Source organism: Rhea pennata, chromosome 2 (assembly GCF_028389875.1).
Source record: "Rhea pennata isolate bPtePen1 chromosome 2, bPtePen1.pri, whole genome shotgun sequence".
NCBI classification, from domain to species: Eukaryota; Metazoa; Chordata; class Aves; order Rheiformes; family Rheidae; genus Rhea; species Rhea pennata.
The window spans coordinates 140,587,955-140,601,532 of NC_084664.1; the positions used below are offsets into that span (position 1 = coordinate 140,587,955).

Here is a 13,578-nt window from a genome sequence, read left to right on the forward strand (position 1 = left end):
CTAAAACCTTCCAGTTTTGTTTTGCTTGGTGATGGTAGTGGGTTCTGGGTGGTAGAGGCAGGTAGGCAATCAAGATCTCCCTTGTCCAGGTAAAACCACTTTAGGATTCCCACAGTGAGTTCTATCCTCAGATAGAAAAATGATTACTTCTGTAAGTTACTTCCAGTAGCTTCCAGCTGGTAACTTGTTTTTAAGTAGGTTACACATCCCCAAGGGAATTCAGTCCAGCTGTAAAATTCCAGTATTCTAAAGCCTCACATCTTTTCTGGTAGGGCTGGAGAATCTACTCCTTCAGAAAACAAAGCGCAAAATTTTCTCCCTCCACAATGTCACATAAATCATTTTAAACTGATTCAAATTTCAAGATCCATAAACATTTTCTAACACATGCATGACCCCAATGACATCAGATGGATAATCAAGCCTACTGACAACAAACTTGCTCTCTCCTTAGTAGCAGATGACGTTTTACATTTTTAGGAGTAATCCACAATCCCTCAGGAATTTGGAGACCACAGTCTGAAAATCACTGTTTTCAGCTGTTTCTTTATTTTAGCTTTCCTTAAACACAGCAGCAAGAACTACAAAAATTCTACTGTCCTAGAAGATCATTGCTCAGTTTTAATACAGTTAATAGAACTGACTGTTTTAAAATCTAGTTTAGCCAGTTAAGTAACAGGAAGAGTACCCATTTTCTTTGGTGGATTTCCAAGCTCTACATGGTGATTGAGACAGCACTCTGCGAATAGCCAAAAGCTGTAGGGAGAGTGGCCCTGCTGGATAATAACTCTTAATTAGGTTTTCTGGCTCTCTGGATGGAATACTTGAATAAACTGCTGTTGACATTTAGATGCATGTTTTTAGCTTGAAGATAGATTTGTTTACTGAGTGTCCCTAAGATACATTTGTAGGAAACTCAATTTTGAAGACAAAAAGTTTGAAGGATTCCAATTATGAAGTTTGTGAATGTTAACTTTGGAGAGACTGGAGATACTGCCACTGAAACAATTTAGAACTTGCTCTTTTGAGGAAGGTATCTCTGTAAATGATTTCTGAGCTTTGTATTCATTCAGATGGGTTCACTATCAAAAGCATTCTTCAGAAGCCCCAGACATTTACATACAAAATTCCAGCTGTAAATTAAACCTTGATGTGATTGCTGCTTAAGGAAGGGACAAGATTTCTGAGTAATACCCAAAAGTGTGTTGCTAAAAAGCGTTCTGATTCTTGATTAAAAACATACCTAGACCAAAACTATCATGTGCCCTGTAGTTAAGATATTTTACTGTTCTCCTTTCCCTGTAAACTTTCATATTGCTTGGGAAAAATGTTGTAGAAGTGCTGCATTATTAGCTATATGAGCTACACCAAGTAATGGAAGAATAGTAACAGAGTAGTGAGTGTAGTTTAAACTTTACTCATTGCTTCACCCTTGTCCATTCTTACATCAATGTCTCTGTTATAAAACCTGCTATATCTCTGTCTCTGATCTCTCTGAAAGTATTTTTGACAAGATCTTTCCCAGAGCCCTGGCTTCCCCGCATACACTCTCCATTCCACAGGTATTGCCTTCTGGTCTTTTACTTAGATTTATAATTAAGATTACACTATAATGCAATGAATTGATACAGGCTCTTAAAAAGGACACAGGGAAGATGACAGCAGGTAACTGAGGTCTGCACTAATGACAGATTTGAATGCATGGGGCTTGGCTGTGGAAGAGCCAACAGGCCTGTCAACAGCTGATGGGTCAGGATCAGAGGAATGGCCCAGAGGGAGATATCATGCTGCATGTCAACTACAGATGATCCATCATGAAAAGAAAGCTTTCTTTAAATGAGTGGAAGAAGCCTCATGATTGCAGGTTCTTGTAGGGGACTTGAATATCTGCCAGAAGAGCTCAAGTAATCCAGGAAATTTCTGGAAAGTGTTAGGGGAAATAAGGAAGAACTGATTAGGGATATAATAGCCAACAGCATTCTTGGCTGCAGTGACCATGATATGGTTTAGTTTAGTTTAAGATCTCGAGGAACAGAGAAAAGCAGGTAGCAGAACAACAAACCTGGACTTCAATGGAGTCAACTCTGGTTTGTTCAGCGAACTGGTAAGTGTGATCCCAACGGAGGCTATCCTGAAGGGCAAGGAAGCCCCAGACAGCTCGTTAATCATTAATGACAACCTCTTCAGAGCACAAGGGTGCTCTGATGTGCCAGAAAATGGGCTTGTATGGTAGGAGGCATCTTGGCTAAAGAGAGAATGCCTGACTGAGCTGAAAGGCAAAACAAGAAAGGGATAAGACATAGTAGCAAGGATAGGCTACCATGAAGTAACAAAAAACATCACCCAGGCACGCAGGGGTGAATGTATGAAGGCCAAAGCTTGGCTGAAGTTGGAACTGGTTACAGATGTGAATGGCAAAAGGAAAAGCTTTCATGGTTACATCATCAACAGAAGGGAAACAGGGTAAAATGTTGGCTTGCAGGCAACTTCATGATGAAGGACAAGGAAAAGGTTCATGTACTCAGTGGCTTCCTTCCCTCAATCTTTACTAGCATGGTCTGCTCTCAGACCTCCCAGGTCTCTGTGCCTGGTAGTAGAGTTGGGGGTAGGGGGAAGAACAGGTACTACTCATAGTATAAGATGATCAAATTAGGAATTGCTTAAGTAAACTAGGCATACATAAATGTATGAGACTGGACGGGCTGCATGAGAGATCTGGCCAATGCCACTGAGAGGTTGCTCTCTATCATCTCTGAAAAGTTCTGCCAGGGGAAGTCCTCAATGACTGAAAAAAGCAAATGTTATGCCCATCATTCAAAAGGCAGCAGGATTTAGAGAATTATAGGCCAGTCAGCCCTCCATTCCCCAGAAAAAGTATGGACTGGAAGTGTGGAATAAAAATGGATAAAAAAAAGTGGCTGGACAGCTGGGGTCAAAGGGCTGACATCAACAGTTTGAAGTCTAACTGCTGGCTGGTTATGACTTCAGGAGTCAATATTGGGCCACAATCATTACATCCTAAGTAATGATCTGGACAATGGGATGGACCAGGTTTTCATCAAATTTGTAGATGAAGGGGAAGTAGTTCTTATGCTAGAAAACAGAGTTGCTGTTCAGAGAGCTCAAGAACAGGAGGAACGGGCTTACAAGAACCTCTCAAAATTCAAAAATACAAATGCAAAGTCCTGTACTGGAACAGGACAGCCTTCTGCAACAATACAGGCTGAGGACTGACTAGCTAGGTAGCAGCTCTGCAGAACAGGACCAGCAAGTGCTGCCAGACAAGGCAAACAGGAGTCATCATTGAGACCTTCTGGCAATTAAGGCAACTGGCTACATTACTAAGTGACTAGTGAGCAGGTCAAAGGAAGTGTTTATTCAAAATAACATCCTCTACATCCTCTTCTGGGCCTCCAGTACAACAGAGATATCAACAAACTGAACTGAAACCAGTGGACTCTCATTAACCTAATCAGGGGCCTGGAGCACATGAAACACAAGGACAGGCTAAGGTAACTGGATTTGTTTAATGTGGAGAAGAGAAGGTTAAAGGGGGATCTAATTCCTGTCTTACACTACCAAAAGAGAAGTTAAGAAGGAGTCATATTTTTCTCAGAGGGGCACACATAAAAGAGAAGAGGTAATGGATACAAGCTGAAACAAGAGAAATTCCAGATGGACCTAACAACATTTTGTTCACAATAAACCCGGTTAAGCAATTTAATAAGCTGCTCAGAGAATCCGTGGAATCTCTATCCTTGATATTTTCACAACTCAGCTGCATAGGCTCTGAGTAACCTCATTTAACCTTGAGCAGATCACCTCGCCTCTAGGTTCCTCTCTTTCTTAAAGCAGGTGTCAAGGAATCTCCCCTTGGATGAGATCAGACTCATCTTACCATGTAAAAATAATAAAGCATTTTGTTTTGCAGATGATCAACTTGTTCTCATCATTACCATTCTGATAGTGTTTATAGCAGCTGTGTTTGTTTGCTTTTTAAATAAGTTGTGGTTTTAAATTTGATTCTAGGTCACCAATGGAAACTCTGAATAGTTGAACACATATTAGTCCCTGAAGAATCCTATTAGAAACACTCATCATGTGACTGCATATAGGAAACTACTTTGAGAGCTGCCAGCCATCTCTTAATCCATTTAACCTGTGTCCTTCCCATTAAAAGTAGCTTACAATTAGTCTTCTTCTAGTAGTCAGCTACTAAACAGTTTATTTTTTATTCAGTATTTGATATTGATGTAATTACAGTTTGTTTTCCAGGAATGCAATCCAGAAATGCAAAGATATTACTAAGAGCTGCTGTTGTTCTTAGCAGCCATGCTGAATCATTACACATTTGGTTAGAAATATCCCAACATTTCTATCTTATGAATGCATCTAATTTTTCGCATGAATTCCCAAAGGGAAAAAAGAAATGTTGAGAGCTTTACATTTAACTCACAGTTTTCCATTTGACAAACACTTGTCACCTCCAACTTCCTTATGGAAGACAAATTAAACCTTCCTTTTTATATTTATTTCATTATGTGCATGAGCTTCAGTGAAGTCGAAGACAGTTCTAGGAATAAGGCTTAAATAACTTGTACTTCCAAATGGCAAATTTAATATGTTAACACTGAGCTCTGTGTGTTAATGTAGGACACTTGTTTTTTAGGCTCAACAAACGGCAAGTAATTCCATATGAACTGAATATTCCCACCCACAGAAATATAATTCAGCTTTCCTAAGCTGTAAACAATAGAGAATTAATATGCCTCTCAGAGGCAGAGCCAGGAAAAAGAACAACCACACCCCAAATCCAATTGAGATTCTCAGTTAGATATTTTTCAGTCTTTCTTTTCTGAGACAGGTCATATTCTCCTACTAACAAGGTGTGTGACAGAAGCAATTTTTTGATGTTTTTTAAAATGTTTAAGAATTGCGTGTGGTTAAGGAAGAAACATATTTAATATTAGTCGTTCACTCTAATCGGCTTCACTGAACTTCTCTGAAGAGCATCTAAAAATAGGAGTAGTGTTAGAGAAGTAACACTGACAAAGAGAAAGAAGTCCAAAAACCAAAAAATGCAGGAATCATTAGAAATTACAATTTTCTTTAAATCAATTTAATTTCAGCTTTCAGTACTAGATAAATGAGGTTATTTAGTATTTGTATAATGTTTAATGCACTGGAACAATTTTATTTCTTCTGGGTTTATAAAAGCCATTCAAAATGTCACAGCTTCAAACTCATCTATTGCAACATTCATATAAGATTATTTTAAGGCTTCCTTGCCTCATTTTTTTAAAAGATAAATCTAAGTAGCATGTAATATCTGTTGGTAAACCAGTGTGCTATAATTCTTAGTTAAGGATCACAAAAAATATTGTCAATTAAAAAGCATCAGATATTTAAAAAAAAGAGCATAACTAGAAGTAAAATAAGAAATTCAAACTGTTCAACAATATATGATAAAGCTTAAGTATTTTTGATTTCACAGTTTAAATTTCTTCTAGGACTGTCAAGTTTACCTGTTTCTAATTATAATTAAGAGTTGCTAAATATTGTACACATCAAAGACAAGATGTATTGATATTCAAAAAGTAAGTCTACCTAGGTGATGATTAAATAGGAAGGAGATATTTCATTATGGAAAATGCTTGTAAGATTTACAGGCAGATTCATAGATTTTTTAAAGCCCTACAAAAGCTATTACTGTCTAATGAGATCTTCTGAACAACACGTTGGAAAGAAACTCACCTCCTAACTTCTGCATCTGACTCCGTTCTCCTGCCTGAATTATCTTTGACTTTTTGAAGGACACCCAACTGTTTTTTTACACATTCAAAATGATGGAGAATTCACCAAGTCTGTAAGCTGCTTCTGTAGTTAACTACACTTATTCTTAAAAGGTGTTCATTTTGAACTTGTTCAGACTTCGATAGACTGACTCTCTAATGAATTATTTTTAAAGCAAGACTAAAAAGTGCTGTCATTAGAAAAATCTCTACCCAACCTCTGTATGCTGTAACTGAGTCATTGTTTAACATATCCTTGCACAAACTGAAAAAAATCCAACATCTCAAGCTTCACACTCTGAAGTGTAATTTCTAAACTTGCAAGTCTTCCCATAGTTCTCTTGTGATCTTGGTCTCACTAAAACCTCACTAATACTGTCTGCATGAAATAAAACCACTTAATACTGCCTGCTAGTAAAAGCAAGATTCACCCTTGCTTATGTAAGACCGTTCTATTCTGAATGTTTCTATCAGTGTGCTAATAACTTAGTATTAAAAATTACTATTACAGTGGAAGATCATAGTTAAGGTAGACATTAGAAAGTCCATTCAGAAGTAATCTTCCTTTATGTCAGAACAAGTGTGTAAGAGCAGTTTCCAAGTATTTGCCACAATCATCAATTATTTTGCCACAAAGATGGCATATTATTTTCTTATCTGAAAGGACTGCTTTGAGCCGTAGCACTAGAGAAGGACATGCTCCAATGAGAAACAGACTGCAAAAGCTCTTCTTAAAACTGCCATTAAAATTTTGCATTCAGGCACTAAGTATAATCACCTAATTCTATCCCTCTCTCCTACAGTATCAGCCCAGCTGAATATTTGCATGTCCTTTACCTAGTCTACAGGAATCAAACAAACAAACTTGGAATTCTGATGCTTTTTGTTAATTAATACAAGTAGACAAATCCCAATATTTGGAATTTGAAATTTGGAAGAAGTCCAATATGCCAAAACAAGTCTCAAAACCAAGCAAAACAAAGGAGGAAAGAACTGTAAATTATGATCAAGCTTGTCTGGAAGTTAAATGATGCAACCAGAAAGAAAATATACTCTATTCTACAGACTAACCCTTTCATTAACTGATCAGTCTTAAAGACATTAATAGTAACTTTATTAAGAACAAGAAAGGTCACATGATAGACCAATATAAGGTAACCACCACTGTAAAAAGTGGCAGTGCATTACATTTTTTTTAATTAGTCTAGAGCAATTTCTAATTTAAAAAGCCTATTTTTATGGAATGGTAAATTAGACCATAGATGAATTATTTTACGGATTAATATACATAGTTTTAAATGCAATCAGAATTTTAAATGGTTCTAATAGCTGTAGTACTTATAGCAGGATCTTTAAGTGCTAGCAAATTACAATTGTTCTCTTAACATACTGGTTTAATTTAACATCTCCCAAGTTGCAAAAAAAATGATTTCTTCAGGGGAATATACTCATTCACCGTATTTCCTTTTCGAATGATAAAATAAGACATTTAAAAGGAAATGAATGATCTTCAAAAAGCAATACAATATTGCTAATTATTACACTACAGTGCTGATACGCTTATCTCAGACTTACAGAGAACAAAAATCAGGCAAGACATAGGTATAAACCAGAAGCACCTAACCCCTCATTTCCAGGCAAAAATAAACCAGGCACATGCTGGCTGCCTGGTACTGGTAGAGTGCATCAACACACGCTGAGAGCAGTGGGAACTCAGAGTGTTATGGTATCTCCCAATGAATATATAAATGCATCACCTGCGGACTAATTAAAATTACTTACATACTTTTGCATTAGGTATAAAGCTGAATTTGTTAACAGTGTTTAGGAGTTTTGTCTAACCTGCTGCTTCATGAGAGAGCAGCAGACATTTCACTTGTGTTAGTCATTCGATCAAATAACTGGAATTGCCATGTGACACCTACACTGAACATTTCAGACTGCAAATCACATGAACAATATATACTAAAGTGAGAAGGTTACATTGAAAGTTTTTTGTATTTTTAAGGGATTTTTTTTCTTTCTCTGTTGTCTTAGGAAAGGTTTGCTTAGAGTGAAACAGTCCTTACCTGTGCACAATCAAGACAAAAGTTCTTCAGCATTGGTTTACGAAGTCTGAGGACTATATATCTGTTTTTCCCCTCTTTTTTCTTTCAGTTTTTATTCTTCTGGCTATTAAAAGAAGCTGGACCCAAAGATTGCCCAAGTCTGCAGGGAGTTTTAAACAGTATGCTGAGATGCCACGCTTCAAGCACCTCAATGGAATTTTACTTCACAGTAGTGATACAGTCAAGACTCAACAGAGTTTAAACATCTATAATTTGGGAAATACATATTTTATACAATTCTTCTTGCCCAGCTGGGGACCTCAGGCTAGGGAGATTTCTTGTTACACTGTTTCCTTTAAACACACCTCTGGTTGATGCCAAGCAAAACAGCAGGTTTGGCTCACGCATGTAAACCTTGGTGTTTGGTGTTATAAGGCAGGTACGGGTACAGGGGAGAAAGGGGGTAGCATGGTCTGGAAAAGGAGGGCAACTAAAGTATTTGGCCTCTTACGTAATAAGAATGGAAACAGTGCATGCAAAAGTTAGGCATCCAAGGACCCAAATGTGTCTTATTTTAGGTGGAAGCAATAAAAAGCACTACAAAATATAAAAATGAGAGAAATTATGTATGATAGTATTTGTTTGCTGTCTAGAAAATGACTAATACATTTGATTATAAATTAATTTTGATTTTTAGAGAAACATTAAAGTTAGATGAACTACTGATTTATTTGTTTCTAGAAGAATAATTTCTCCCATCATGTAATGTAACAAAAAAGCAAGACACCGTCACTGTGGAAACAGAGAGACATAAACAACCAACAAAGTTCAGAGTGATACCGAAAAAGAGAGTTTCACCTCTAGGTCTCTGGTTGAATTTTAAATAGAGAAATTGCCACATGCTTTCTAAGAGTTGTTTGATTTCCTGGGTCAGCGTGGTCTCAAATGGACAAGTGTTCCCATCATAAACACTGTAACAACAGATAACATCATTTACAAACCCAACAGAAAGGAACACCCTTGAACCAATATTCCTGAAAACACTGTGTCACAGTAGCTTTCCGTTTGCAAAAATGGGAACGCACCAGTTTTCCTCTCCCCTAGTATCTAAAGCCGAATATTATTTCACTGCACACCATAATGAAAATATAATCACCTCTTTCCCCTCATTTTCAGTTTCTGAAAGCTTTCAAGGGCAGCCGACTCAGCCCCAGTGCTGCTACCTTAGGAATAGGTGTAAATCGTTTTACAAGTAGCCTTCTGATCAGATACATTGCTTTTTTAAAAAACTTATCAGAGAAGTGGTCCGGCAGGGCTGGCTAAATGTTTTTTGACCCTTTCAAACACTGAACAAGCCTGCTGTAAAAAAGCAGGCAAAGAAACCACAGCAAAGCAAAGCAAAAAATCCCAACAAATCACCCTTCCTCCTTTAATTGCAAATGCTAGCCAGACTTGCTGGTTAGAGCATCAGGAGTTTACATATATACTCGACTAAAACTAAATATATAGTTGAATATTTAAAAATAAAACTGAGAAAGATAATTGCATAATTAATAAAGAAGTAGTCTTAGGATCAATGGTCACATCAAATTATAAAACCATAGCATAAAATACACAATTCATTTCAATTTCATTTGATTTATGTGTCATAAAAAAGCAAAACACTCGCTATACAAGTGTTTTCAGTGGCTGAAAATCTGACTCATTATCATTAAAAAAACAAAAATACAGACATTCCTCTTGTTAGGTTGAAGCATTCTCAACATAATCAAACGTAAAAGCCACTGATGGAAATATTTCTAATATTTTGCAGTTATACAGCATTACACTGCTGTGTTCTAAACAGATTACCCTGCCTGTACCTGAGAGGTATTAGTTAAACTTCACACTATGTTTCGTAAAGCACTCTGCACTTTTCTGGCCTCTCTCATCCTAAGACCTCAGAACAGTGAACATTCTTTTCTTGCAAATTCACTTAAACAACATTATAAATGAAATTTCATTGCATGTCCACTGAAAACAAAAGTGCAGAAATAGGAAAGAAAGCATGAAGCTTGGCCTGTCTCAGAAGCAGCTATGAGTGGCTCTGAAAAACACACATAATGTTGCCTTCTCCGGATCTTTCAGACCAAAAGGAGTGAGAGGAGTGGAATTTTTACAGTATCTACAAAAGTTGACCATAGACTCTATTTAGCATAGTAAAGAAGGAAAATTTTAGGGAAATGGTATCAGAAACCATTCTTACTGTTCAACAAGGACACCCTATTTTCTCCAACTGTTGCAGAACCAAAGCCATCAAATGTATTTTCAAGAAAATATTTAAATAAAATGGATGAAGTGTCAACACTTGGCTGCTTGTTTAAGTTGGACAAAATTATAAAAGCTGTTACAGTGTGTTCAATTTGTTCCAATGTTATTATATACCATAAGGACTCATTGGAGCAGTGAGAATATTGCAGGAAAGGGCGTGAAGATTACAAGATGTCTTAAACCTCTCCCTCGTACAGTGTGAAACACAATATGAAGCAGAAGAAATTCTTTTAGTGGAGTTAATTCTTTCACATCAGGTCCCAGTAGGGAAAAAAGAATCCCAGCTTGTTACTATGTAAGGACACTTTGTTATTTGCTTAACAGGAAGTTAAATGAATCAAAGCTTCAGACAGTAAAAAACCTGCAATAAATTAATGTGCTAAATTTTTAATAGGAAGGCAAATCAGATTTATTTAAAAACTGAAGTCTCTGTTCTGATGCACTTTGTATTTTTCCAAGGTGTAAAGTGATCTCACAGTTCATGGTATTTTTCATAGCTTTTCCTTTCTGAAGACGCTGAAGTTTTATCTAACCACTGAGACACATGGCAAGAAATCTGGGTGTTATTCCTCCTTTTCCTGCATTTATTCCTGAGAGTAAGTAGCATGGCAGGGTCATGTCAAGAGCTAAACTCTCTTCTTTACCACAACAGGGAGGCCTACTGGTGACTACATATCAGGAACAGTTCTTGGCTCACATCATCACCTCAACCATGACCAAACATTGCCTGGGAAGGTGCTAGCTGGAATGGGATGTAACTGTGCTGGGAAATGTGCTAACATTTAAAGAGTATGGACAACCATAGGATAGTGCTCTGGGTTCTGCCGTGGCCCTGCTGAGTTTATTTTATACAAGTAGTCCAGGTGACAAATCAACAGGACCTTGGCAAACTGCATCTGTTCATGTTTCAGGTCTATCTCAACTGATGAAAAATGGTGTATCAGAGCTCAATACTTACATCACAACCGCCGCTTGCATTTTCAGCTCAAAATACATTTGAATATTAAGTTCTTTTCTCTTCCTCAGACTGGAAACACAATGGAAGTCCCCAGTTACTGTCTGTCCAGCAAGCGAGTACTTCTTACCTACGAAAGTCTTCTGATACATTTTCTAAACACCAGCTGAGCAGCAGTTCTCTAGTCCAGCTGCAACATAGACATGTCAGTTGGCAATTCTGGACTACCGTGCCTTTGCATGGCTGCTCAGAGGCTGTGGAGAACGATGCATGCCTCAGGCCTCTCCACAGGGTTTACGGTGTCCTCATCTCTGCACTCAGTTCCAACGCTCAGCTAAGCCGTGCAGTCAGAGCCTAGGATAATAGGTGTGCACCAACGGCACACCGACCTTACGATGTTACACTAAACACCTTGAACCTCAACTGGAAAACAGCACGCCAGCTGCACGAAGCCTTAGTTGTTTAACAACACCCATTCATCCATACTTCTTGTCCAGTACAGATGTTTTGTTTTGAAAATTAGATTTCCATACATTTATCAAAGTAGTCAACATCACAGTATCTCTGTACACCACAGGTAAGTGAGAAGCAAAGAGTTCTTTCCATAAATAAGAATTATATATTCCATAACTCATTATATCTTCCACAAGATCAGGTAAGAAAAAAGACAGTCAATCACAAATTAGGAGATTCCAAGGCTATAGCAACTACTGGTAAAACTAGCGTGATAAATGCACAACAGCTTATTTCAGTCATAAATCACTAGAGAAAGAGGACCTTAAACTTTTTTAATTGATCAGAATTTTTAAATATCGGTGTCATAATTTTTTTTCTGTTATGCTATTATTCAAGTATGGAAACTACCATGGAAATTCACTAAAGTTTCATTCAGGCTAGCCCCTATTTGGAAATCTTATGCTCTGCAAAACTGTGCTAATGTAGGGTATTCCTCATGGTGGGGTTTATGCAGTGGTGGATCCCTCTCATGGCTTATAAATCTCTTTTCCAACAACTGCTCCTCACTCAGATGTAGATATATTACTCCAAATAAGTCCCTAGACTGATTTGAACTTCACAGAATAATACCGCTTTAGCATACGTCCAAGCACTATAAACTTTTAAGGGACAAGCCTCCAAGTAATTGTTTCTTAGGATATAAAATATATAATACTTATATTTCAAAGTAATAACAATAAAAAATTACTTGTTCTGCACTGGAGAATTTCCCTCTACTTCAGTTTACTATTTATAAACCATCAGTCTGGGATTAATTATTATAAATCCTTAAAGCCGAAAAGAAGATTTTAGGCATATTATGTTATGTATAATCTATACCATTATTAAACTGAAGCTCAAACACATATGATGCCCTATTTCTGTAGGTTACCTTTAAATATTTATCCGTGGTAGGTTTTATTCCTCCAGAGAAAGCATTTCTTATAATTTTCAAAACACTGGACTGCCAGAACATTACAAGAATTCTATTCTGATGTAACTTTGTATGGAAAAAACAGTATTATTTATGAAGTACTCTGCACACTCACCTGGCACCCCATCTCTCATCCAGTAATCAATGTCTGTTCCATCTGCAGCATCATAAATATCTGTAATATTGATAGGCAGCAGTAGAGTCATGATCTCTTTCACAATGTCACGAGCTTCATCAGTACCAGTAAAAGCCAGTCCCATTGGCTTGAAGGTGCCCTCATCAGACTCCATGACAATATCGAAGTTGGAGATATTTTCCTAAAAGTGTAAGGAAAGAATATATTCTTCTGTAACTTCTGTTCTTAACTATCAGGATGTATTGGATTCTGTACGTTTCTGTGACAGCAGACACTATCAAAGGTATTGAAGAAGCAGAGAAACTCTCCTGTAATTATACGTAATATAAGCATAAATTAAGAGGCCTAATCTCTCTAGTTGAAAATACTGAAATAATTCAAGATCGATTTTGAGATATTAGTATTTTATTGGATCCACAACATGACTGGCCCAGTGTTCCCAAAATAATTGCAATGGAACTAAAAAGTACCAGCTAGAAATGTAAGCCATCACCACTATCATTTTATTTTCACTTGCACCTTTTGTTTTCTTCTCAAATCTGAAGCTCAAGAATTTCTGTTGCAGAGTGGAGAGTGTGTTGTCTATTCAGCTTTAAAATTAGACATACTGAAAGGCTGGTCACACAGTGAAGGATAACCCATTTGACAAACCAGCTGCTCTCTTTTCAGAAGCATATTATTTTTGATATACTATGTGGTCAACTCTGACTTAGCTAGAGGACTGAAATTCTAAGGGTCACTTTAACCTGAAGGAATTAACGCCTATTTGAAAGAAAGTTAGTATTTTTCAAGGTAAATCCTTGAAAAAGGAAAGGTGAAATTTTAAGAATATGTCTATAAATGGCATAACAATTGCTTTCAGTGTGCACTTGGAATATTCTTTCCAGCTAGAAGAATAAAACTTAGCT

General features: G+C 37.1%; 1 protein-coding gene across 5 annotated transcripts in view; it reads right to left on the reverse strand.

The window, feature by feature from the left end:
• CPQ (carboxypeptidase Q) overlaps positions 1–13,578 on the reverse strand; it is a 159,431-nt gene that overhangs the window by 20,460 nt on the left and 125,393 nt on the right. For all 5 annotated transcript variants that reach the window (XM_062568334.1, XM_062568330.1, XM_062568332.1 and 2 more), the window contains one exon: positions 12,650–12,851. In XM_062568334.1, coding sequence (XP_062424318.1) covers positions 12,650–12,851 — 202 coding nt within the window. The remainder of the gene's footprint in view (positions 1–12,649; positions 12,852–13,578) is intronic.